This window comes from Mauremys reevesii, linkage group 7, assembly GCF_016161935.1.
Source record: "Mauremys reevesii isolate NIE-2019 linkage group 7, ASM1616193v1, whole genome shotgun sequence".
NCBI classification, from domain to species: Eukaryota; Metazoa; Chordata; order Testudines; family Geoemydidae; genus Mauremys; species Mauremys reevesii.
The window spans coordinates 121,545,309-121,571,785 of NC_052629.1; the positions used below are offsets into that span (position 1 = coordinate 121,545,309).

General features: G+C 43.7%; 1 protein-coding gene and 1 long non-coding RNA gene across 32 annotated transcripts in view; one reads left to right on the forward strand and one right to left on the reverse strand.

The window, feature by feature from the left end:
- Positions 1–26,477, forward strand: part of CADPS (calcium dependent secretion activator) — a 359,086-nt gene that overhangs the window by 74,286 nt on the left and 258,323 nt on the right. For all 31 annotated transcript variants that reach the window (XM_039482401.1, XM_039482397.1, XM_039482400.1 and 28 more), the window contains exons 2-3: positions 3,085–3,198; positions 23,395–23,727. In XM_039482401.1, the coding sequence (XP_039338335.1) occupies positions 3,085–3,198; positions 23,395–23,727 (447 nt within the window). The remainder of the gene's footprint in view (positions 1–3,084; positions 3,199–23,394; positions 23,728–26,477) is intronic.
- Positions 23,721–26,477, reverse strand: part of LOC120369288 — a 58,016-nt gene continuing 55,259 nt past the window's right edge. The window contains exon 4 of the long non-coding RNA XR_005583034.1: positions 23,721–23,855. This is a non-coding gene — a long non-coding RNA (uncharacterized LOC120369288). The remainder of the gene's footprint in view (positions 23,856–26,477) is intronic.

A 26,477-nucleotide genomic window follows, 5' to 3' on the forward strand; every position in this document is an offset into this window, starting at 1 on the left:
GTGCAGGGGTGTTCCTCTGACTTTTCTAGGCACCTAGAAGATACGCCTTGCAACGCTGCACATAATAGCACCTAAGTCCCGTCATGGATCCCACCAATGTGCTTGATAGAAGGAGACCTACCAACGTTTCCCCTGGCGCTTTGCTAGTCTCGCTTCCCGCTTGCTTAGTATCTTTGTGGATGATCCTTTGGCCAGTTTTCAATCTATTTCTCAGTACTTCCATCCAAGTCAAACCAAACAAATTTGTCAAGCTTTGGAAATACCGTCTCAGGCCTGATGGCTGCTGACAGAACTTGTTGCCAGCTTCAGCACTAGATTTTTTTTTTAAATAGGGTAACTAATAAATTTACCCAAGTTTGATTGAGTTTCCTTGAGAGCTGTGAACTCTGAATTGTTACTAGTGAGCTAACCAGGGACTGTATTTACCAATTTCAGAAGAACTCTCCACTGAACTTATTTTCACTCTATTACCAGTGTGGTAGGCTCTAGGTTGATGCCTAACAGTACAGGGCTCCTGCTGACATGCTCAAATTTCAGGAGCTAGAACCCTGAGTAAATGGAGCTATTTTTGCAGATTTCAGGTCAGGTGCTCCAATCCCAAGGAATGAAAGGGTTTGTTGGAGCCTAATGTTTGTTCTTGTTTGTTAAAGACAAAGGCTAGGAAATACTAGACACCATGTATGTTGCTGTGTTTGAAGCAGGGTGGGCCAGCTGCTTATAGCTCCCCCTTCCCATCTCTCAAAGGGGGAAATGCAGATTTGTTTCTCATTTTCTTAAATAAGCAATGACAACCCTTGCATTACTTTTTTTGCAAAGCAACTTTCTGATAGCAGTAAAATAAACCAAACTAGATAGTCACACTGCATTTCCTTTGCCCATTCACCTTGTTCACCATGACATTCCAAAACTAATTACCGCCATTCACAATATTCCTTAGCTAACCACATTCACACCTTGTGAGTTGTCATCTAGACCCGGTTATATTTATGTCCACATTTTCTAAGTGTTCCCGCACCTACATTTTATCAACAGCTGTATCTAATGAGCCTTCATTACTTCTTAATAGTCTGTATTTCTCTGCTTTATTGTTATTTTGAAGAGAGATTTTAAAATCCAGTTTGGTAACTTGGCCATTTTAGAACCATCATTACTTTGATTTCCCTCTTACATGTTGAATCGGTCTGTTTTCTGAGTTGCGGTTCCTTCTCCCACTGATAGTTGTACAAACTCTTCTGATTCTTCTCAGTGCCTTTTGCTGGTAGTAACTCATTCTGCTTTTCATAATGTCCTTATCTTTTCTCTTCAAGACTTAATTAGTCACATACATTTTGTTTAGTTGGCTCTCCCTTACTTAGATTCTTTCTTAGCCTCAAATTCTGGAAAAGTCACCCAGGGATCTCAGCCTACCAACCGTCTGCTTCATAATGTTCCTGTTGCTCTTGTAATCATCATTGGACTCATCAGTGTGCACATGACAACTTAAGGAATCATCTCTCTGGATTTTAGTTTTTCCCTCACTAGCTTATATTATTCATTAAGAACATAAGAACGGCCACACTGACTCAGACCAATGGCCATCTAGCCCAGCATCCTGTCTTCTGACAGTGGCCAGTGCCAGATGCTTCAGAGAAACAAACAGAACAGAGCAACTATTGAGTGATCCATCCTCTGTCATCCAGTTCCAACTTCTGGCAGAGGTTTAGGGACACCCAGAGCATGGGGTTGCATCCCTGACCTTGGCTAATAGCCATTGATGGACCTATCCTCCATGAATTTATCTAGTTCTTTTTTTAATCCAGATATATTCAGTGATTCCAGTTACACTTCAGTATTTATATTTAGCATTATTTCCAGTTAATCTTTCATTTCGCACATGCCTCACATTTGAATAAACCCAATTCTGAAATGCTCTTTTAGTATTGCCATATTCAGCTTTCGATGATATTCAGAAAGTAAAGGCAACAGTTGATTGCTTATACATGGCGTTAGTTACACAATATGTGGCAGGTCCTGGGGCTGCTCTACAAACAGATTTTTGTATCCATTTAACTCTGCTTAGACATGAATATAATTAAATCAATGCAACCCCGTTAGTGTGGATTCAGTTATACTGGTAGAAAGGTGTTTACAGCTTGTTTCAGTGTACCAACTGGGATTTGGTTAACATTAGGGGTTGTACCAGTTTTAACCTCTGTATCTAAACTGGTAGTTAGAGCTGTACAAAAACGGTGTGCTGTTGCCTTAAGGCCAAAATAAGTCTGCTGTAAGCTTCCTATTGATGTCTCTGGGGCAGAATCAGTGGAACTATGCTGTGAACTGTGCTGTTAAAGTTGTGTCAGCTGTAGATCGATCAGAAAATGGTCTGACAGTTAAAATGCCTTGATCTGTGCTGATTTGGTATTCAGAGGGTGTGCAAAATAAATGTAATTTAAATGCTTTTTCTTTCAGCAGGTATCCAAGTTTAAAATTCTTGTCTAAACAAAGTTTATGGTCAAGCCTATTCTTTAACTTGTGTTGAAAGTGCAAAAGTGCTTCTACAATAAGGGCTAAGTGGTGGTGCAAATTTGATCCTAAGCAGGCCAAATTGTATAACTATATTTCAACCAAAAAAATCCCACTTTCTTTCCTAGTCCAGGTCTAAGAGCACCCTTCTAACTCCAAGTGTAAATTGTATTGTGTTTTTTGTCACCACTGAACCTGGCCAGTATCCTGGGAGTCGGGGGAGAGCTTAGTAGTTCTGTTCAGAAAATTCCCAGTTTGGAAGAGGTAGCAATTTGTCCGCATTTTGCATTGGAAAGAAAATGTGGATGTAGTGGGTTGTTGCCCAGAATTATTTCAGATGTTCTTAGGAGTGGCCAACAGCATGAATATACTTGCCAGGATGAAGGTATTTGTATCTCATTCAACTTCTATTATTGCAGTAGGCAAAAGACCATTTGGTAGAGGTGTGCCGCATGGTTTCACAAGTATGGAGCAAGGGTGACCAGCTGTTAGAATATTCTATAAGGTTATTTATTTGGTTATTTTAACTCCATAATTTCCATTTTGCTAACTAATCTGTTTTCATTTGAAATTTCTTTGCAGATAAGCAAGCAGCAGCTCCAGATAGTCAAGGATCGATTCCAAGCATTTCTCAATGGAGAAACGCAGATCGTGGCTGATGAAGCTTTTATTAATGCAGTCCAGAGCTATTTCGAGGTAAGGCGTGATGGGGAGGCAGTTGTTGGGCATTACAGCGGACAGTGATTTCTTATGAAGAAGTGTTGCATGGCCTCTTCTGCATTAATAGTCCCATCTAAATCTCTTTGGACGTGCTCTGACAGCCAACAAATAAACTCAGCGCTGTTTAAACCAATTCTCCCAAAATATTTTAAAGAAAATTAAATTACGGTTCAACAGTTAAATCATCTGTGCTAAGTTTAGTGCCGTGCTAAATGTGTACTCCTGCTTAATGTATCTAAATACTTCATGTTCTTTCTTTTGGGTTAAATTCTGTCCGAATGGATACCTCCACATTGCTGTTGAGGGCACTTGGGCCAAATTCTCCCCTCCATTCAGCCCAGTGGCTTGTGTAGAGAAATATCGGGGATGAATGTAGCCCATGGGGATGACATGCAATGCAGAAAAGAGAAAATTTGGCTCTTTGAGGGTACTGTCATAATGTATGTGGTACCCAACAAGAATAGCAAAGGCCTTGAAAAGCTTTACATATTGCAATAGAGGACACCATTGAAGTCTTTGCGCTTGTCATTAGCAAGTAATCTGTGTCACCTCTATACTAGAGACAGCACCCCAAATGCTTCAGTAAAATTAGTCAAAAAGTAAAATTATAAATATTTTAGTGACAGCCACTAACTACTCCTAAACCTGGTAAGTTGGCACTGTATGTCCTAGCCACAGGGCTAGCACAGATGCTTGGCTAATATTAACGTTACCTTTTAATTGCATGGTACTATGTTTACTTATTAACAAATATAGTGAATGACAAATAGTACTTAATAGTGCACTTACAATGCTGTCTGCAATTCAGAAAATGTTTTGTTGGGGGCATTTTAAGGCCGTAAAATCACATCTGTCCTTCCACTCCCTGCTAATATTTGTTCTAACTTGCTATTTATACATTAAAGGGACATTGACCTAGTTGGCTACTTCAAATTTCACTTACCTAATTTTTTTCTGTTAACAAATTTACATTTCCTACTTTGTCGGCATATTCCCCAGACTACCAGCATATGCACTTTGCATATATGTATTGTTTGAACAGTAATTCATTCTTTGCATTTTTTTCAATCAATCCAGTACTCCAGTTCTCATGAGCAATTCTGCAATAACTACAGCTGGTTCGTAATTTTTTTGACAGAAAATGCAGTTTCTGCAAAATCAAAATTTTCCATTTGGAAAACTTACTTGACCAAAATATTTCATTTTGGGTAGGTTCAACCCAAATTGGAACAGGTTAATTTAGACATGAATATAGTTAAATCAGTGCAACCCCATTAGTGTGGATTCAGTTATACTGTTCCAAGACAAGTAGGGACTAGCTTGCCTTAGCACCGCTGGCCAGACTTTTAACAGCCCAGTCAGCAGTGCTGACCGGAGCTGCCAGGGTCCCTTTCTGACTGGGTGTTCCGGTCGAAAACCGGACACCTGGTCACCCGAATACAGAGAGACAGAGCACCAGGAAACAAGTGAGGCCATGTTGGTCAGCATGATAGACAGCGGTCTCAGCATACCAGCAACCTAACAAACCAGGGAACTGCATTTCCCTATCAGCACATTGCCTTCTATTCCAGCCCCCATTGTCTGGGCCGTCCATAGGATTTATGGTGCTCTACACAATCTTATTAAACTGGTGCCCCTATGCCTGACTTGCTCTTAGCAACACAAAAATAAGCTTACAGTACTGGAAAACTTGCCACATGCAGTTTAAACAAATTAAGCACACTATAATGCTGATGGACTATACTTGCACTAAAGAAATAGTGCTATAGAAAAAATTCTGATTTATTGAAATGATGCAAATTAAAAAAATTATATTTATTTGTCAACATTTTATTGGAAATTTCTATGAAGAGGTATTGAAACAAGGATTTGTTTTTAATTAAAAGCAATCTTTCTGGCTTTTTTGGCTGCAAAATCGGTAATAATGTCATCGTATGACAAAGACAAAGTGATGTCTTGTTTGATTGCAAGAATAGCAAGACCAGTCAAGCATTACTGACTCATTTTAGAGCAGAGATAGTTTTTAATGAGCTTTAGTTTTGAGAAACTCCGTTCTCCTGATGGTACTGTTACAGGAATTGTCAGTAGAATACGAGTGGCAATGTACACATTAGGATATATGTCAACAAGTTTCCTGGTATGAATAAACTGTACAATGTCCATCACCGGTTTTGCATGTGGCCACATTGATGACAATGTACTCAATTCTTCATATAGTTCAGGTCCATTTAAATCAAAACTATCACTGTGCTTCAGGAGGCTCTCTAGGTTCTTGCATTTCGTCATTAGCTGCTCTTGTTTTCCTATTTTGTTGAATTTAGTTATGTCATACAAAAATTCAAACTGTTTATGGTGTGCTCGTAAGGTATTAAACCTTTTATCAATGGCAGATATTGCTTTATCCATCACATTAAAAAAGTCAACCTCAAGTTTATTTTCTGAATCTTCTGTGGGCTTATCTGCTCCTTCATATTCCACTTGCCGATTTTTCCTCGAAACTCTTGTCATGTTTGAACATGGAACTTTTGGTTCTAGACCAAGTGCCTCTGCAAACTCTCTTGCTGTAACCTGTGCTTCTTTGAATCCAGTTTATCTGTATTTCACTAAAAAGTCTTGTGTGATGTTTAGTAAGGTAAGTGTTGACTCAAGCTGCATCGCTGGACTCTGCATTATTTTGCTTACACTTGAGATTTTAACAAGAATGTCATAACAGATTACAACAGATGTTAGAAACTTGAAGCTGGATATTTCAGAGGCCAATGACTGTGCTTCACTTTTAGCTTTTATATCCCTGGCTTCTTCCAAAATAGCAACCTGTGCTTCATAAACTTCTTCAGATTGATAGCTCAATGTTTTCACACTTTCTACTCTGCTTTCCCAGCGTGTCTCAGATAGAGGCTTAATCGTAATACCACTGACATGTGCTTTAAATATTTGAGTCTGGAGTCAGTGCTCGGGGTGGGGGCAGTGAGCCCCCCCCCACACCTACGAGCTGGACCTGCTGGCCGCTTCAGGGGTACAGCGTGTTTTGTTGAGTGCAAGCTGAAAAGAGCATGTAAATGCGTTGCAGCAAACCAGAAAAAGAAATAGCTTCTACAGAAGACTAGGCCATATCACACCAAATCAAATTAAGGCTGTGGCATGCACATAGAACAAAAAAGGCTTGTGGATTTTCTGCCAGCAGTCCAGCTTGCACACCAGTAATGCATCCTCTCATATTGGCGCCATTATCATAGCCTTCTCCTCTAATGTTTATTACGGACAATCCCATTCATTTTAGTTCATCAAGGAGAGCTTGAAAAAGTCCAGAACCTATAGGGTCCTCTACTTCTTAAAATGGGATAAATGATTCCTTAACTGTAATCTGTACTGAATCACTAATGTCGACAAATCTCACTACTAACAACATCTGTCCGTGATGACTTATGTCTGTATTGCAATCTAGAATTACGGCAAAATATTTTGCCAAAGAAATCAATGAAACAATTTTGTCTCTCACTTTACCACTCATAAGCATGATCAGTTCATTTTGAATTCTTGGTCCCAAATAGTGGTCATGTATTTCATTTTCAGTTACTCTTAGGGAAATTTCTGTGACCCAGAAAGTTGTTTTTGATATGACATAATTTATAAGGGTGTTTTTTAAAGAAATAACTGTTTAAATTATTATCAGATTATCAGAAATATTATTTAAAATAAGTAATATAGGATAGCCATGAGTCTGTGACCTTGAGCTAGTGTGGAAACACCTCAAAGGTGCTCCACCCTGACAAGAGAGTTGGAAACCCATGTCATTTTTACAAAGTCACTTTTTAGTTTTAAATGTGTAGTGGGCATCAGTCTTAATGTTAGTTACAACTCTATATCAACCTTATACTGTAAATAGCTCAATGGCATTATTCAGTTTAATAAGCTGGGTTTCCAAGCAGTGGGAAAATAGGACCCTAGTTTTATTCCTAGGTAAAGCATAAAGTGACCAAAATGAAGCCAGCTCAGAATCATCTCAACTAGATTAAGGTAGGACAGAAATGTTACAGAAGTCCTGTGCACTAAAATTAGAGCAGCATGGACAGAGACAAGCTAATTTCTTTTTCCAACCTAATGTGCCCTTGTTACAGAAGGACCCTCTCCAGGTTTTGTTACTCATCCTTTCTGATAAACAATGTCAATTATGATGCTGATCTTCCATCACCGGTTCATTTTACATAGACAACTGAGTAATCAGATGATGATAACTTCTGATCACATGCGATCTTGACTAAGATATCAGAATAGTGTGCTAGCAACACGACTGCCTGAAGAGTCACTCCTTTCCATCAAAAGCTTATTCAGAAAAAAATATTCTTTTGAGATATTTCTGTGTTGCCCCACACACACCTCTAAGCTCTCCCTGTTCATACGTCTGACCTTAACATTGTCAAGTCCTTAAATTGTGCCTTATTTTTGTTTGGAAAGACGTTAGCAATAGCAGCACACTGCTAGAAATGCATGATAAATCACTGCCTCTAAAGTTCCATCAAAAACTGACATTTTCACAGCTCTAGCATATTCTGTGGCACAGATTCTTTCCAAGGAAGTCTCCCTTGCCTTTTTAACTTATATTAACCAGGCATATACTTGATGAAAGTTGGACAAAACATTGTGAAAACTTAAGACGTTGGCTGTCCAACCTCTGGGCTGGCAAAAACTATACTGACTCACTGGAAAAAAAGAAGCAAGAGAATCTTAGTACGACATATGGTCACTCTCTACACTGGTAAGGAGCTAAGCATCTTACAGTTGTTCAAGGACTCTATTTAGCAGTAACATGACTATAGGAAAGCCTGTCAAAATTCTTTGTTTCTCTGATGAAAACTAGCCCACTCCCTCCCCCAAACCAAATCTGTCACAAATAATTGTCAACAACTTAATTTTCTGCTTTTGGCTAATATATTGATTTAATATATATATAGAAATTGGATTCAGGATTGTTAGGAAGCATTTTTGGCAAACAAAGCTGTAAAATGACAATCTAACATGATTTTGATAAAGGTATTTAAAATGCCACCAAGACTCTGGCAAAAAAAAAAAAAAAATAAAAGGAAAACCCGGTCCATTTTGAACCCTGCGCAAAACATAGAGTTGGAAAAAAAATGTTTGAAGCTGATCAATGGCAACACAGTCCTGCTTTCATGGTTGGCTCACCCCCAGCCTGCTGGTCCAACAGCTGCAGTAGAGGAGGAAATAGGTGGAAAGCCACGGGACCCCAAAATCCATCTCTTGGGGTGCAGAGTGGCAGCAGCAGCAAATCTTCAGGTCAGGTCACACCATCGGGCACTGCTGCCAGCACCACGGTGAAGTGCAGCATTTCAGGGATGGGGGACCCATGAGGCCGTGGGGTGGACCACGGCCGCGCCTGCCGGGTGTGAGACACTCCCCAGCCCAGCCAGCTTTGCACATTCTAGCCCATGTGGTCACCCGGAACGGAGGCACTCAGCCAGCCACCCCGAGCACCTGCACCCCACCCAGCCCTGCCGGGGGGAAGGGCAGGGGGTTGGCCACTTCACGGGGGGCTGCGCTCAGCGCTGGAGGGGGGAAGGCTCCACTTTGCGGGGGGGGGAGAAGAATGTGCGTTATGCTGGGGCAGCAAAAGGATACTGCCAGAGCCGGTGCCACCCGGCCGCCTCGCCTCATGGCGGTGGGGAGACAGTCACACAGGTGAGTTTCCCCCACTCCTTCCCAGAAACCCCAGCAGTACCCTCCCTCAGAGTGCGCTACTGTGCCGCCTGATTCGGCTCTACGACCTGACCGCTCTTACCTGCTTGCTGTCCCATCCCAGAGGTGGTGCCCCAAATTTAGTAGTGCCTGGCTGCGTACGCCTAAGGATGGCCCTGCCTGTTGTCTTCGGTGTCTCGAAGACTACATTTCCCATTCGCCAATCTGCTGATAGCTCTCCAACTGAGATACATAGTGCATCATGGGAGTCGCATGAGTCTGGGTGTGGTTTGGGAGCCTGATGCCTCCATTCTCAGAGTCTCCCTGACAATATCTCTAATCTCGCTCTCCTCTGCTTGTCTCTCACAAGCTCAATCTCAAGCCACAGCCCAGCCCCTTATGGGCCTGTAGTCCTCCAGAGCCCCCCAGGCCCCCAGAAGCCCAGAACTGTTTGTTTTTGTTTTTTGTAGGTGTTTTGTATTCTATTCTAGCACTGCTCTGCACTGCACACTGTGGTGCACTGTACTGTAGGCTTCCATCAATGAAGTTAATTTTCATCATCGTAGTTAATAATATCCTCTCCCAATGGTCCTCTAGGTCATGGAGGAACTCTTCCTGACTAAAAGCTTCTACAAATCTTAACTAGTCTAAACTAACTCTATATCTATCTACATCATAACATTTTTCATAGCCTTACCACTGTAGCCAGGCTGAACTAATTTTCAGATGTAGAGCAGATCTCAGAAATTTAGTAAGAGACAGATCCGTGGAACTGGCTTCAGTTTGGCAGCCTATAGGTGTGGTGACTGGGCCTGAATCTCATCTTGCACTGGTTTTACATCAAGCATCATCATCATCTGCTCTCCTCATCATCTCCTTTCTTCTCTCCTTTTTTTTAGTTTTTTTGCTGACTGCTGGAGACCTGTGGTGTGGGCGTGCGTGTACTAACTAAATCTGTCTCTATATATAGCCTACAAAAAAATGTATTTGTTTTCCCCAGCCACACCCTCCTTCCTGCTTCCTCTGAGCGAAAGTTACTTCTTATACACACTAATGGCCTTTTACTGAAAATCAGTGGCAAAATTCCCATAGAATTCAATGGCATAGGAACAGACCCTCAGGGAATATCAGAACAATGCAGGTTACACTGCTTTATCAGTTACACTTAGTGTAAAGTGGGCTGATCAGAAGATGAATGTAACATGCATCCTTCTTCCTTTTTTCCTTTTCAAAAACCATCCCCGCTTTTCCAGGAAAATATGTAAGATTCTATAATGAGGATTGCTGTGTTTTTATATTTCTCTGAACGCTTGAAATTGCCTTGATGGATGCAAGATTCCACAGATACTTCCCAAGAAAGTTAGTTTGATCTTACATGGGTTTAATAGTTCAGTTGTTTCTATGTTGCCCAGTGGCCTCACAATGATCTAGTGGCACAATTATTGATTAGGAGTCCAATTAATGTAATAGTAAACAGTATGATGTGGCTGGCCTGGTTGATCCAAAGTGTTTTCCTTGCAATGAGCTTTCTAACTGGTTACTCTGTTGCATTTCAGAACACTTTTATATACAGTCCCTAAGAAACCAAAAACTACTCAATGGGGTTGACATCAGTTATTTTGAGTAGATTACAAAAATGACTTGGATTTAGTCTGAGAGAGACAATTTTGAGTCTTCTGTTGTATTAAATGGAGAGTTGAAAATTGCCTTATAACTGAGCGACCATATCGCATATAATAACTTTAATAAGGCATCCCTTCAGCAAATGTGTATTGGATAATGGGGTGGTTTTTTCCAGTTTTCAAATGATCAAAAGCAGCTGGAAGGCAATAAAAGAATTCATGTGAAACTGGGGATGAGTTCACCCAATAATATTCAAACATTTAATGCATATCATTTGCACAATTCCAAGGCCATAAATCATAATTAAGAAACATCCTTCTCTAATTATGTTCCTTTTTAAAGAAAAGTAATATTTTGGCAATTAACTAGATTTGGTAATGAATAGTCTTCATTGTACTAATTACTTTGTAGGACGAATCACCATTAAATCTGTAGTTGTTGACATGTTGTCATTTAGTACAGTGAATGTCTTTATAACCTCGCTTTGTACATTTCAGTCTAGCGATAAACCAGGGCACAATTCCGTATTTACATCCACATGCAGAATTTATATGAATAGTTGTGTCAAAATACATAATGATGCAAAGCTGAGAGTGTTTGTATTGTCCAACCTCCATACCCATGAGGGCTGTTAATTCAAGGATGTAGGCAGATCAAATATGTCAAGGTAAACGCACGGAGAGAGACCCTCTAACCATAGAAGACTCGAGAGGTCAAAATCAGCATCCTGAGTTGCTGCTGAAAATGAATTGTAAGCAAGTGCAGATGCCACAATGTACAGTGAATGTCATGCTCTCTGAGGAATATCACTGTGACTGGGCAGTCACAGTCTCCTCTTGCTGGAGTTTGAGTGATTATTCAGGTGAATTTTGGATTATTGGCAAGAATTTCACGTTTTCATCCTGAATGAATGGTCTCTGGGTACCGTTACAGGAGTTTCCTGTCTCTATATATGTAAATAGTTAGATTAGCTGGAACATACAGCTCTGGTCATAGCTTTTGGAGGACCACTGAAACTTCTTGTGCACTGCAAATGGCTTTCTTTGTGCAGCTCTTAACACAGACTTTCATACCCTTCCTCCGAAGGGAAGAAGGACTTGTCAGAAGGGAGATTGATTTATCTGAGCAGTGTCATTTATTTTTGTCAGCCTTCCTGCCAATCGTCTTTCTCTCTGAGCTCTTCACCATAAGAGGTGAAGATCTAGAATGGCTTATAAATTGTGGGAGTGGAGAAAAATTCAGTGGTAAAACCTTGAAGAGAATTTAAACTCTCATGCATGATAGCAAAGGGCAGCAACTGCCGTTGTGCAGGAAAACACATAATTCATCGCTGGTTTAGCTTCGCTGAATTGCTCTAATGGTCCCAGCTTGTCTCTTTTCTCTAGGCAGGTAGGAAGCAGAGAGTAATTTTCATCCCTCATCCAAAAGAGGATTGCCAGTTTATCACTGCTTCATCGAACACGTGCTCTTGGAGAGAATGTTTCCAAGATGGCAGTGAGATTTAAGACACGCTTAGATGGGACTGACTGTGAGGGGAAAAAACAGACTATTTAAACCCAGCTGTGGGGAAAATGAAGGGGGGAAGATGCTGTGAAGTTATTTGCAGTTTCTCTCCACTTCTTTGTTGAAATCTTGTTCTGACCAGCTTCTGTATACAGTAGATTTTGCTTATTAGCAGCTCCTCATTTGCCAGCAAAAGGTTGCCATTGTCCTGCAGTTGCTAATAAGGAGAAGGCAGGCTTGAGGCTGCAGCTGGGGGGAAGACGACCTGGGATATGCGTCTCCTCCCTGCAGCCATGCAAACTTGCCTGCTGGCAGGGCAGCATCGGGGAGGTGACTGCAGTCTGGATGTTTGAGCTTTCTGCAGAGAGCTGGGGCCAATGGAGCTGTATGGTACCTCTCCCTGCACTCTCTGGGGTCAGGGCTCAGCACGTCCCAGCACTTCCTTCCCTGGCTGCAGCCCCAGAGAGCGCAGGAGAAATACCATGCAGCTCTGGAATCCGGACTGCATCATCCCTTGTCCTTGCTACTGCTCTTCCCACAGCTTCCTCCCCCGCCTGCAACTCCTGTGTCCCTGTGTGCAGGCAGGTTTGTGGAGCTGCAGCCCTAAAAGGAAGCACTGGGACAAGCCAAGCACTAGCTGCAGGCAGGTTTGCAGGGCTGCAGCCAGGGAAGGCACCTCCAACACTTCCTTCCCTGATGGCATCTGTGCAAATATGCCTGCACCTGGGGCTTTTCTTCCAAAACAACTTTTCAGTAAGTGGCATGCAGTTGCCAATATCTGAATCCCTTTCCCATTAAAGTCAATGGGACAGGATTGGTTCCCGGCAAAATGTTGCTATTAACTGGAAATTGTTAATATTGAGGCTGCTATTAAGTGGAATCTACCGTACTTGTGCCCTATGTAAAAAAGTATTTTTTTAGCTTCTAATAATTTAACTTCCAGCAAACACTTGAACAAAACCTACAGAACTGAAACCCCTTTGTTCCTTTGCAGATAGGCACCCACATGGGTTCCACTGATGCGGCCATACTGCTAAAGTGAGAGCAAAGAACCAGTCATGGACATCTACTACATTTCACATAATCTATTGCTGTGCTCTGGTACTGCAGGCTTTAACCTTCTGTACAAAAAACCCCTTGTTCATGCAGGTAATTCGCTGTCTATTGTCCCTACAAAGGAAGGCAGTTCCTCCCTCTGGCCATCCTGACTAACAGGGCAGATGAGAAGTGTACCTAGGAAATAGGTTTTCCACACACCCCTCCCCAAATCTTATCACTGGTACCCCTTTCAGGTAGGGTTAATGCAATGATGCCCAGACCTCTTGGGTTATTGCCGCATACCAGTCTGCCAGGCAAGCACCTCTCTGACACCTGGGGTAGATGCAGTTGAATGTCAAACTGACTTGAAACATTTTGTTTCAAGTCAGTTTGACATTCAACATCTCCAAGCTGCAATTTTTCAGAATTTTGTTATGCAAAAAATTTCAATACTTTAGTTTTTGTTTTCATCCCAAATTAGGGTGAAAACAAAGGTTGAAATAGAAAAATTGCCTGTGAGGTACAAATTCCAATTTTTTTACTCCGCTTTACTCATGGTTTGGTCAAGATTTGCAGAAGGCTAATCTCATGGCAAGTAGGAGCTGTGAAGCATTGACTGGGAGTGAGGAAACTAGTGCGGGGATATCCAGCACACAGGTCAGTCCTTTAAATGCAGGATGTGTTTATCAAATAGCTAATTGAGCAACACAAAACTCACTGATAGTAAAGAATTTATGAAGGCTACATTCAAAACTTATGAACCATGTAAGGAAGAATTCTAATCGAATGATGCATGTCACTTTCAATTCACTGTCAAATCTGCTTGCTATATTTTTGTTAACAGGGCCTCAGAGTACAGCAGAAAATAAGATTCAAACCTTTGAATGTAGTTTCCACACCGTAATGTGCCTTGGTAAGCCCCAGACTGGAATACAATGGAATTTGTCAGAAGTGTACAAAATGCATTCTTAATATTCAGGTTGCCTTGGAACTGGATCCTAAAATAAACTGGCTGGCTGGGATATTCTTTGTTTGAAAGTTGACAGGCACCTTCTTAATATACAAAACTAGCCTGTATTTCATGATGTCTGAAAAAGACATCTAGACCCACATCTTCAGAGGTATTGAGCCACAATCCTTTGATCATAGTAGAATCATAGAATACAAGGGTTGGAAGGGACCTCAGGAGGTCATCTAGTCCAACCCCCTGCTCAAAGCAGGACCAAACCCAACTAAATCATCCCAGCCAGGGCTTTGTCAAGCTGGGCCTTAAACACTTCTACAGAAGGAGATTCCACCACCTCCCTAGGTAACCCATTCCAGTGCTTCACCACCCTTCTAGTGAAAAAGTTTTTCCTAATATCCAACCTAAACCTCCCCCACTGCAACTTGAGACCATTAGTCCTTGTTCTGTCATCTGGTACCACTGAGAACAGTCTAGATCCATCCTCTTTGGAACTCCCTTTCAGGTAGTTGAAAGCAGCTATCAAATCCCCCCTCATTCTTCTCTTCTGCAGACTAAACAATCACAGTTCCCTCAGCCTTTCCTCATAAGTCATGTGCTCCAGCCCCCTTATCATTTTTGTTGCCCTCTGCTGGACTCTCTCCAATTTATCCACATTCTTCTTGTAGTGCGGGGCCCAAAACTGGACACAGTACTCCAGGTGAGGCCTCACCAATGTCAAATAGAGGATGATGATCACATCCCTCGATCTGCTGGTAATGCCCCTACTTATACAGCCCAAAATGCCATTAGCCTTCTTGGCAACAAGGGCACACTGTTGACTCATATCCAGCTTCTCGTCCACTGTAACCCCTAGGTCCTTTTCTGCAGCACTGCTGCCCAGCCATTCGGTCCCTAGTCTGTAGCAGTACATGGGATTCTTTTGTCCTAAGTGCAGAACTCTGCACTTGTCCTGTTGAACCTCATCAGGTTTCTTTTGGCCCAATCCTCTAATTTGTCTAGGTCTCTCTGTATCCTATCCCTACCCTCCAGCGTATCTACCACTCCTCCCAGTTTAGTGTCATCTGCAAACTTGCCGAGAGTGCAGTCCACGCCATCCTCCGGATCATTAATGAAGATATTGAACAAAACCAGCCCCAGGACCGACCGTTGGGGCACTCCGCTTGATACCAGCTGCCATTGATCACTACCCATTGAGCCTGACGATCTAGCCAGCTTTCTATCCACCTTATAGTCCATTCATCCAGCCCATACGTCTTTAACTTGCTGGCAAAAATACTGTGGGAGACCATATCAAAAGCTTTGCTAAAGTCAAGGAATAACACATCCACTGCTTTCCCCTCATCCACAGACCCAGTTATCTCCTCATAGAAGGCAATTAGGTTAGTCAGGCGTGATTTGCCCTTGATGAATCCATGCTGACTGTTCCTGATCACTTTCTTCTCCTCTAAGTGCTTCAGAATTGATTCTTTGAGGACCTGCTCCATGGTTTTTCCAGGGACTGAGGTGAGGCTGACTGGCCTGTAGTTCCCCGGATCCTCCTCCTTCCCTTTTTTAAAGATGGGCTCTACATTATCCTTTTTCCAGTCATCTGGGACCTCCCCCAATCGCCATGAGTTTTCAAAGATAATGGCCAATGGCTCTGCAATCACATCCGCCAACTCCTTTAGCACCCTCGGATGCAATGCATTCATCCCCATGGATTTGTGCTCATCCAGCTTTTCTAAATAGTCCCGAACCACTTCTTTCTCCACAGAGGGCTGGTCACCACCTCCCCATGCTGTGCTGCTCAGTGCAGCAGTCTGGGAGCTGACCTTGTTCATGAAGACACAGTCAAAAAAAGCATTGAGTACATTAGCTTTTTCCTCATCATCTGTCACTAGGTTGCCTCTCTCATTCAGTAAGGGGCTCACACTTTCCTTCACTTTCTGTTTGTTGCTAGCATACCTGAAGAAACCCTTCTTGTTACTCATAACATGTCTTGCTAGCTGCAACTCCAAGTGTGATTTGTACTTCAAAGGGACTAGATTCCCATCAATTCAGCTTGTATCCAAACTCACTCTTGTCAAGGTCCAATAGGAAGATTATTGTATATAAGGCGAGAGTGCCCTAAATTTAAAAAAAAAAAAAAAAAAAAGGGGGGGGGGGAGGGACAGATTTTTTTACATTCCTCAGTGAAACAGCGCACCTGAGTTCTGTGTTACTTCAAATGCCAAACTATGCTCACTGCCTCGCATTAAAAATCTGAAAATTAATTAAAAATGTAACTGCTGTTTATGCTCAAGGGCAGTCTGGAGACTTTGAGCAAATGGTAAAAAAGGCTGTAACTTTTATGGAAGAGCCAGAGAAACTGTAACATGGCTGTGTGTGCTTTTCCCATGACTATGACATCATCAGGGTACTCTGCATCTGACCCAAACTGAACTCAAAAGTAATGTCATAGCTACCTTGAAACAGACCGCCTTTCTCAACGCACTGAATGCCCACTGTGTCTGTTCCTTTTACCTTTCGTAGCCTTTAAATGGAAATCTGTGTTTGGAGTTTACACCAGGGACAATAACTAGCAGTTCCTATGGCACTGCCTCCTTGTTTTACCAACAGGGAAACTGAAGCACAGAGGGGCAGTGAGTTGTCTGTGGTCATCCAGTATCAGAGCTGGGAATAGACCCTATGTCTGAGTTTCAGTCCACTGGACCATGCTGCTTCCCTGATTGTGTTTGGTTCCTGGCTCGTGTGCCTGGCTCTTAGCAGGGAGTTGGAAAGTATAGACCCCAAAAACCATTAAGCACCATCCCCCCTCCTGGATTCAAGGGTTGGTGCTTTAATATCCAATGTGCCCTGAGGGTAAGGCCAGGTACCAATAAGTTGGGAGGAAAGCCCTTTGCTCCCTCTACTATGTGCCTCCAGATCGGGGACCATGGCCATGTCCCTTGCCCGCACACCTTAGGGTGCAAGCCACCCAAAGGGAGGTATGAAGAAATGGTCCCAGTCTGCCTCCTCTGCACATACCAGCAGATCTAGGGAGGCACATGTTGGATCTTCTGACGGGGTGATGCAGCAGGCAGGCTCCCTGCACCGTGGGGTGCTCCAGGAGGAGGTGTTGCCCTTTTGGTTAGCTCCACGCACCTCTCTGGGCAGCATTGTCTGGCCCAATGGCACCATGTGCTGCTTGCTCACCTTTGACTGCAGCTATTGTTACTACGCAAGGAGCATCAATTGGGTGCGTAATGCAGGCATGTCTTTCAAGGAGGTTGTGATCACCTTTGCCTGCAACAGCTGATTGACAGGCCATTAACACCTCTTCCATAGCAGCATATGCCAAGCACAAGCCCTCTGCCATGTGGTTCTTTCTACCTCTTGAGCTCCTCCACTGCATCTTCTCTTGGTGTCTTTATAGCTCTCTACGAGCTGCAGTTAAACATTGCACCCAGACTAAGCCATCTCCAAATGAACAATGTGGGGTTGGCTCCCTTGGGGAAGCAGATATTTGTCCATTGGAAATGTAGAGTATGTATACACAGCAACCAGGAGGTGTGATTGCAGCTTGTGTAGACATTCACAAGCTATCTAGCCCTAGCCACACATGATCCTGGGTGTGTACACATCTCATCCTGCCATGGCTTCACTGCTATTGGTTCAAAGCTAGATCAAAGGCAGTCACACCTCCCAGCTGCCGTGCAGACATACCCTTAATATAAAGGGAGGGCGGCACAGCAGAGTAACAAGATTGCAGGACCAGTGAACTGTTGTCCTGCTTCTTTCTAGTCCTTTATTAAGGAGCAGGGTGAGGAGCTTGTTTATAACAAACACAAACGAGGTGGTTTTCAGTAGAGAGAGGGGGATGGTGGATAAATCAGACCAGCTGACTAATCCACTGTTCTTTTTGTATATTTTTATCTAGAGACTATTCCGTATTGCTGCCTATTTCCCACAATCATTTCTCTTGAATGTCCCTTCAGTTTACATTTATGCATTAGAAATCCATATACCCAACACCGTGGTTGGATAGCCTGAAGAATCACAGGATTTGCTTTGGGTGTGGGGGAAACTTCTTTTTTAGTCAATCTGGAAACTTTATCACTGACAGTCCCAGCACAGGACATAATCAGTATTCCAGGTCTGAAAGATTCCTCTGAACATTCCTGTGCAGTGTTGACATGCAGCTTACTCTGTTCTCTGCATTTTGTCCCCTTACCAAAATTCTGTCATGGGAGAATGAAAGGGGAACAGATTAAATGTGGGCTGTTTGATATCCTTGCTCTTCCTTGTTCTGGTTGCGTGGAAGTGGCGATGGTCTCTTCCGACGTTCGACTTGGGCATGTGTGAGCAATAATTTTTATGAAGAAAGAGGGGTTTTTTTTTCTACTATACCAGATTGATTTATGCTAATCTCTACAGCACTGCCATCAGATGAAAAGTCTAGTGAACTGCACAGGCTGCGCTGAGGGAGTTGCAAAACAGCTGTAATGCTGTAGAAATATTGCAAACGCCACTGGGACAAGCAGACTTCCACAAACAGCAGTGCAGGGAGCCAGTACCTTTTAGCTGACCAGCTTTCTACAACCTGGCCACACCCTGCTCAGCCCGCCTTGGCATAGATACTCGGTAGAGTAGAGATCAGACTTTTTGAACATAGCATGCAAGACTTTCTTGCCTTTCTCCTGTTCACAAGATTCTTTGTTCAAAATGTTTTCAGTCGAAGAAAATGATACGAGTTATAAAACGTCAGTTAGAAAGTGAGTTTTCCTTGCAAGGATCCTGCAATGGAACAAAGGACTGAAGCCTAATCACCCAGCTCATGCTGCCACTCCCACAGCAGTCACTGGGATTACACATGTGCAACTGGCAAACGGGACTTGCTTCAAATGCATCACACTTCTGTATCCTCTTAATAAAAACACTTCTCCATGAACAGGTGTGAGCCCTTCTGGCCTGCCTGTTACCTGGACACCATGTAGTTCTGACCCAGTAATGCTGACCAGGCACAGCTGCTGCCATTTAGACATGCAGGTACCTGATTACATCTGCACTTACACCCATTACCTTTTTCCATTGTTAATCATAAAACTGAAAAAGCCTGGATGTAAGTCATACTATAAATGGCCATTTTACACAGAAATTGGTTTAATGGGTGTTTTGTAGCACTGTTCAAATACTCATGACATTTAATGTATTAACTAGCTGAAAACCTTAATCTCATTTCTGCTACTTCCCTTTATCTGCTCAGTAGCTGACAGGGAGACGGAGAGTTATAACTGATCCATATAAGGCCTAGGCTTTGTCGATGGACATGCCAATAGGAATAGCTGACTTGCATAGTGAAAGAGGTGTTTGGTTTTCTTTTAATAAACACTGACACACATACACCCATTAGAACTTTGCAACGGTAATTCTTTCTCAGCCTGCCATATTCATACTGGACATCCCAGAACCCTCTGAGTACATGGCTTATTTTCCAAAGAAAGATGCACAGTCTTCATGACAAACCAATTTTCCATTGCAATTGTGTCAGCATCTCTTCGTATCTCCCCAATTCCCTTCTCTGCCTCACTTGCTGCGTTCATCGTTTTCTGATGTCCAGCACCTCCAACCCCAGTGTCATTTATGGATTACCTCCTGCCTGGACCAGCTGATCACAAATCTGTGCTGGCCAAAGCTCTTGAAATGCTGCTTTTTCTAAGTGGCATTTAGTTCCCCTGGCTCTGAGGGTTGCCTAAAAACTGTCACTGTGTTAATTGGAATGAGCAATAAATATAACCTCATTTCACCAGCGAGGAGAAGGTCACACTGCACGTCTGCACCGGCCCTACCCTTAGCTGACTCACCTCTAGATAAACGCTCTTACCGTTCACAGACAGGCTGCATAAGTAAAAGTCGAAGTGGCCGCTGGTGAACTTCCAGGGCAGAATCGGTGCCATTTCAGGAACGCCAGAGGATGAATTTCCAAGTCCCCTTTCAGCCTGCTGCTGACGTTACCCAGCTGAAAAAGGCAAAACTGGAGAAGGGTTTGTGAGTGTGCCCTGGACTTGAGTAACTCTGGGATCCGAGTCCGGCCTCAGCATGTGCGTAGGGAGGGAGCAGGCTCTCTGCCTCTCTCTCCCCAGCACTTGCACACCCGGGACAAGCACCATGCCCTTTATGGACTAAAGCCCATCCCCCTTCCCTGACAGATGCATCTGAGAACATAAGCCCGTCAAACGGCTGGGGATGCTCTGAGTGCCACGCTTGAAACACTGTGCAGTGGTGTAAAAACCTGCCATGTCCTCGGGTCATCCCTGAGGTCTTTAATTATTGAGAGCTCATAGCTACCCCACCCCCCGCACAGCTTCCTCCACTGTGCTGTACTCCTGTCATCCTCTGCTTCATGAATAAAACAACCGTTTGTACTTTCCATGCAGCCATAGCACCGCTCTCATTTGGGAAGGCGTAAAGGAGTCACTCTTTCCCCGTGTCCCCTACATTGCTGCTCACGCGGCATTTCCTGCTCTCCACAGGCCTGCGTTGTCTTGACCCTTTCTTGTAGCAGGGAGAATATTCTCACCTAATATCTGGTCCGCTCTTTATCTTATCCCCCGGCCCCCACGTATCTTGTGCTGGGCAATAATCTCTTTACAACATGAGACTCACGAGGCTGAATCAAAATGCACCCCGGGTGTAACAGCCTCTGGTTCAATGGAGTGACACGTAGGTGGTGGCTATAAGAGGCCGGGGGAAGCCAAGCCTTCCCACCAGCCTAATCCTCTTCTCCTGCCTTATGGGAGGGGGTGAAGGGGTAAGTGTGAGCGGGCAGCCGAAGGGCAGGTGGGTGGGGAGTGGGTCTGGAGGTGGGGGCAAAGAGGCACATGAGCGGCCGGATGGCTCAGCTGGCCTCTGGGAGGGTGTGGAAAGGGGTTGGGCGGAGCAGGGGCAGGGCTTCTGGGGCAGGAGGCTGATTGGGTCGGGTTTCGGAGCAGGGTCCCGGTCCAGATGTGCGCCATCTCCCCGAATGGAGGAGTCACATGCTGCCCATGGAGTTACAGCAGGAATGAATTTGCCCTTTTCAGACTATGGCTGTAGAATATGCTACTTTTTTATTTTAATTTATTTTGATGATATGAGATGTCTCTGAGTTAGCCACTGGTTTACAAAGATCAGAAGCTTTCCCTACATCTTTTGCTGTGTTTCCCCTCTGGGTTTGACCACGCTACTGCAATGTTGCTTATGGTCTAAATAGGAGGGATAAAATCTCAGCATATGAGAGCTTCTGGAGACTCTTTTGCCAATGCATTATTTATTTGAGAGGGCATTCTTGAAGCACAACTACCTTCACATAAATAGTTCATCTCCTACATGCAGAATCCTGTCTCTCTTGCTATCTCAGCAGGACAGTCTGCTGAGGTCTGCTTCAGTTCAATAGCCTACGGTGGGCATCTGCCACTCCATTCAGACAGAAGGATAAGTTGATGTCATGATGTATGGAATCAAAGTCTGTCTTAAACCAAGTTGGGTTTATTATAGAATCTACACCTACAGACTTCCACCCCGCTTGAGTTGCAGCTTTGTCTCCCCCTCTTTATTGGGGAATACTCACTTGTTAGCTGCGCAAGAGAGTGGCTGAATAACATACTGCAAGTAAACTTGTATCATTACAATCGGCAGCCATTTAAAAACCTGAACCAGTGAGAGCCTGGAAAGAGTGTTGAACAGAACTTTGTCATGCCGGATATGGAACTACAGCCAACTTCAGGGACCGAGGCTGGAACTCAGACTAACACTATGGAGATTTCAGAGCTGTCCATTCCAGCTCTGTCATCTGTTAGTGAGATCTCAAAGCTTCCAGCAATTTTCAGTTCAACCACCGCTCTCTAGGGTGAATGCCATCACCTCACACACCTTCGAAGATGGAGATGTATTGTTTTTCCCCAAGGGAGGGATCTGTGTGAGCAATTATCTCTCCTGGATGGATTCTTTTCCTTCATCCTTTAATCTCTCCCATCTCTGTGGGGAAGGGGTCAGTGCTGACAGGGCGTGCCTAGGAATGGAAAAGCGTGAAGAGATATTTTTAATGTAGTGGCTGTCACAGCACCAAACACTTTTCATCTTTATTGCCTGCCGTCTGCATGCTCGTACAGACAGATAAAGCGAAGCCCACTGTGAACCATGAGAGATGTGAAACAGTTACAGATAGGTTGCTAGCCCTTACCTAGTGCTATGGATTCAACCACGTGGCCAGCTCTGAAGTAGTGTCCTGTCTCTAGAGTCATATATTTTAATTAAAAAATTGTTGCAACAGTTCTCGGTTGCCTGCTGTGTGCAATCTGTGGAGGCCTTTCTGGGCTGGGGCTAGGGCTAGGAAGGGGAGTTTGGTGCCCAGCTTGCATGCTGAGATTGTATTAATGGATGGAAGGATCAGGGTGCAGGAGCTCTGTTGTATCCCAGCAGCGTTCCAGCCCCATGATGCTTCTCTCTTAGTTGCCAGGTTATTGCCGTGTGTTTAAAATTACATTTAAATACTTACTGGTTAAAGGAGCCAAATAGCAAGGATCATATTAAGATTTTAAGGCAGCTTCTTTCATCAGTGTTATCCCAGAGTAACCACACAGAAGTCAAGGGAGAAAGCAAATGTGTGGCAGTGCACATGCACACACACACCCCATGTGGACCAGCTAGTGTAGATCAGCATTGCTCCATGGACTTTTTTTTTTTTTTTACACCAGCTGAAGGATCTGGCCCTGTATCGCCAGGATCTAGCCAAGTGATTCATTTCAGAGCCATGCAGCAGAAAGATTTTATCCTGCACGTTTTGACTGCTTCACCTGCCAACTGATCTACCCCACCTCTCAGCATTGCTCTAACATTCCAAACTCCTGAGCAGCTCTAAACCGCTGCTCTCATTGTGGAGTGTCAGATGACTGGCAACTCGTTAGCCTGATGTAAACAGCCTAACTCCACTGATTTCAATGGACTTAATCCAGGTTTACACTGACAGCAAAATTTGGTTGAAGGACGGTAGGTGCACAATAGCTCTTTTGTCATAATTGTAGCTAGAACTAAAATACGCTCCTGCATCCTGAGCGGTATTTATGTATTTGGCGCAACGTGACTATGACATGAGGTGAAGTCCTGATTACATCAAAATGCTTTTGCTTAGTAGTCTGGCTTTGTTACATCTCAAAGTCCAAACGTGACCTTTCTAGTCTAGCAGGCTTGACTGCTGCATGGGGAATTGGAAAGTAGTGTATAAATAAGTTAGCTTCGGGGCCTGCAGAGCTTCATATAGACAAACCGGGTTTTAATGATGCTTTACAGTAATTGGTGACTACAAAATGGAGTCACTTTTTTTCCCCCCCGGCCTCTCTCTCTCCTTGCAGGTGTTTCTGAAAAGCGATCGCGTGGCCCGGATGGTGCAGAGCGGGGGTTGTTCTGCAAATGACTCCCGAGAAGTTTTCAAGAAGCACATTGAGAAGAGGGTGCGCAGCCTGCCTGAGATCGACGGCCTCAGCAAGGAAACGGTTCTCAGCTCTTGGATGGCAAAATTCGACGCTATTTACCGCGGCGAAGAGGATCCACGCAAACAGCAGGCCAGGATGACTGCCAGTGCTGCCTCGGAGCTGATCCTCAGCAAGGAACAGCTGTACGAAATGTTCCAGAACATCTTGGGAATCAAGAAATTTGAGCATCAGCTGCTTTACAATGCCTGTCAGGTAAGGGTCCCTCCCCATCTCGGAGGATCTAGTCTTTGATAGTATCTCATGCACGATTTTGCTGTCATTATCTTTGCCTTTATACTGCCAGCTTGCCAGTATAGAGGGGAAGCGCACGTCAGTGCATCCTGTAGGAAATCATATTAGTATTTGAATTTCAGATGCACAAGGGGTGAACATTTTACACAAACTTGCGTGTTGAGATTGTACTGGATTGTCTGTGACCTGTGCACTGTTGTGAAGCTAATAAGGCTAAGCAATAACCAAATCCTACTACTACTCACTCATGCTGACCCCAGTGGGACCACTCCATGAGTTAAGGGAGACAGGATTTACTACCTAAGCCTTGCTGCTTGTGGTACCACTGGCTGGGCAGGTAAGGGTCTCTGGGCTTCCACTCCATTCTTCCCCCTCTCTCAGTCCCTCTGCCTGCGTGTAAAGGGACAGTGGGTGGTGAAGAGGGGGCGGGAATGCATGGTGGGGTATGGAGGGAGGTGAGATAAGAGGAGAAACAAATGGAATTGGAAGGAGATCATGCTCGTAGGCTTTAAATTTGAGCTCAGGCAGCTCTTTGTTCCCCGGTGTGAGAATTTGCTCTAGGAATGATTTTGGGGCAGGTCTCTGGCCTGTGTTCTGCCGGAGGCCAGACTACATGATCACAGCGCTCCCTTCTGGCTTTGGAATCGATGAACCGTTTGAGGTTCACTGACCATTGTTTGCAGCTTTGCTGTGGTCCATCCAACTTGTAATTGCGTCTCCTTTGTCTGCTTTGATTAACTACGGCTTTGTCTTCACTGCTAAAAGAGGTGAGTTTTTCCTGCAGGATAACTAACTCAGGTTCCCTATCCTCCTGTACAATCCCAGTGGAGACAAGGCACCTGTAGTGTTTATCATGAGGTAACTAGCTGAGGTCAGCCATGGGCAAAGTACAGTGCTGTCCTCACCTATCTGCCTCGTGATAAACACTACAGGTGCCTCGTCTCTGCTAGGATTGTACAACCGGACAGCTAACGCATATTACTCATCTCCTGATTCCCCCGTCTTCTTGGCAGCGGAGACTTAGTCTTAGATGGAATATTTAGGGATCCTCTGAATGCAGACTGCAACGGGGACCAGGAGGACATTCACTACAGAGTAAAAATACCCTCCAAGCTATTTCCAAGGAAGACTGAGATCTTGGCCTCCCCACTGTATGGAGAACAAAATGATTTTATCACTTTCTCCCCTCGTTTTGGTAATTTGTGCCCAGTAAGGATGAATTTTGCACCATTTTCTGTTTTCCTAGTTCAGATGATCACTGGAGCAAGTTCTGTCGTCCATTCCCCCGTCCTCAATTGCAATTCTTGGCATTTTCAAGTCGGGGGTTATTTGCTGTGCCATGTTTTCCCCTCCTGACTAAATTAATTCTCTCCTTTCCCCCCCCCTTTTTCATCTCAGTCATTTTAAAAAAAGAGAGAGAGAGAGTGAGAAATGTATGACAATGAAAAAGGATCTGATCGGCATTACAGCTCTGGCTAATAACATGGCTTCTTGGCAGAGACTCTACCGAAGAAGGACTTAAGTAGCAAATGGGCAGGGGCAAGGCAACCCAAAGCATATCCTGGTTCAGGGTGTACTCTGCAGTCCCATGACCACAGGGCCGTAAATCTGTAGCCCAATAAGACTTGGCAGATTTCCTTTGTGTGCTGAAGTGCTTCTGACCACAAACTGCACCATGCTGCTCTAGCCAGACTGTAGGACGTGTCGGTGTCTGCCTCAGCAGTTTAAAAAATGGCACAAATGATGTGTGGTTTTCTGATTAGTCTTGAGGTTGTCTCAAGGAGCAGGAAATGCTCCAGAAAATGGCAGAAAATGACTATTTTCACTGTGATAGGACCCATAGTCTGTCTGAGCATTGCACATTTGTTTCCTAGCAAAGATGTACCAAACTCTGACTGTGATTGAAACTGATACATACTAATGAGTTAGATTAGCATGGTTAGACTCTCTTGTCTCATCAAAGTTAACTGGAAGTACAACTTTAATCTTTCTCTAAGGCCTGGTCCACACTAAGGGGGGTTCGATTAGGGCGCAATTCAGCAGCTCACGGGAATAGCGTATGAAATTGAACCTAATTGAAACTTACTCACCTGTCAGGCGGGGCGCTCGTCGACTCCGCGGCGCCGACTCCACCACACGCCGTTTGCAGTGGTGCAGCGGTGAGTATGGACCTGCCCTAAGTAACCTGATTGACACATCTATTGGCTGTTTCCTATGAATAAAACAGTATACAAATAGTCTAATTGTTGATATATGAATGTGCAGTAAATAAAAATGTTTAAAATGTGTATGCCTGCCGCATTTGACTGGCATTTCTCTGGATGTGCTGAAAAAATAGTAACCTTCACATGAGAGCACTAAAGGCTCACATTGCGCATGTGTGCATCATTAATCATGCAGGTGTCTATAGTGGATGCTGCTCTAAAATGCCACAGCAGAATCTGACTCTCTCTGAAAAACTGTGGCAGAAAGGTTTGGTAGCTATAATGCCACCACAGTTACAGGCTTTGCTCTGTAACTGATCAAGCTAAATAAAGCTACATCTTACTGTTGAAAATAGAGGTGACAATGTAGTTTTCGCGTGTGGTTTAAGTAACGCGCGATATACTCAGAAGCTATTTTGACTTGAACTTATCTGATGCATAGGTACTGGTATTAGAAAACTATTTATTCCCCTGATTGGCTTTCTGAATTTCATTATTCTTTTCAGA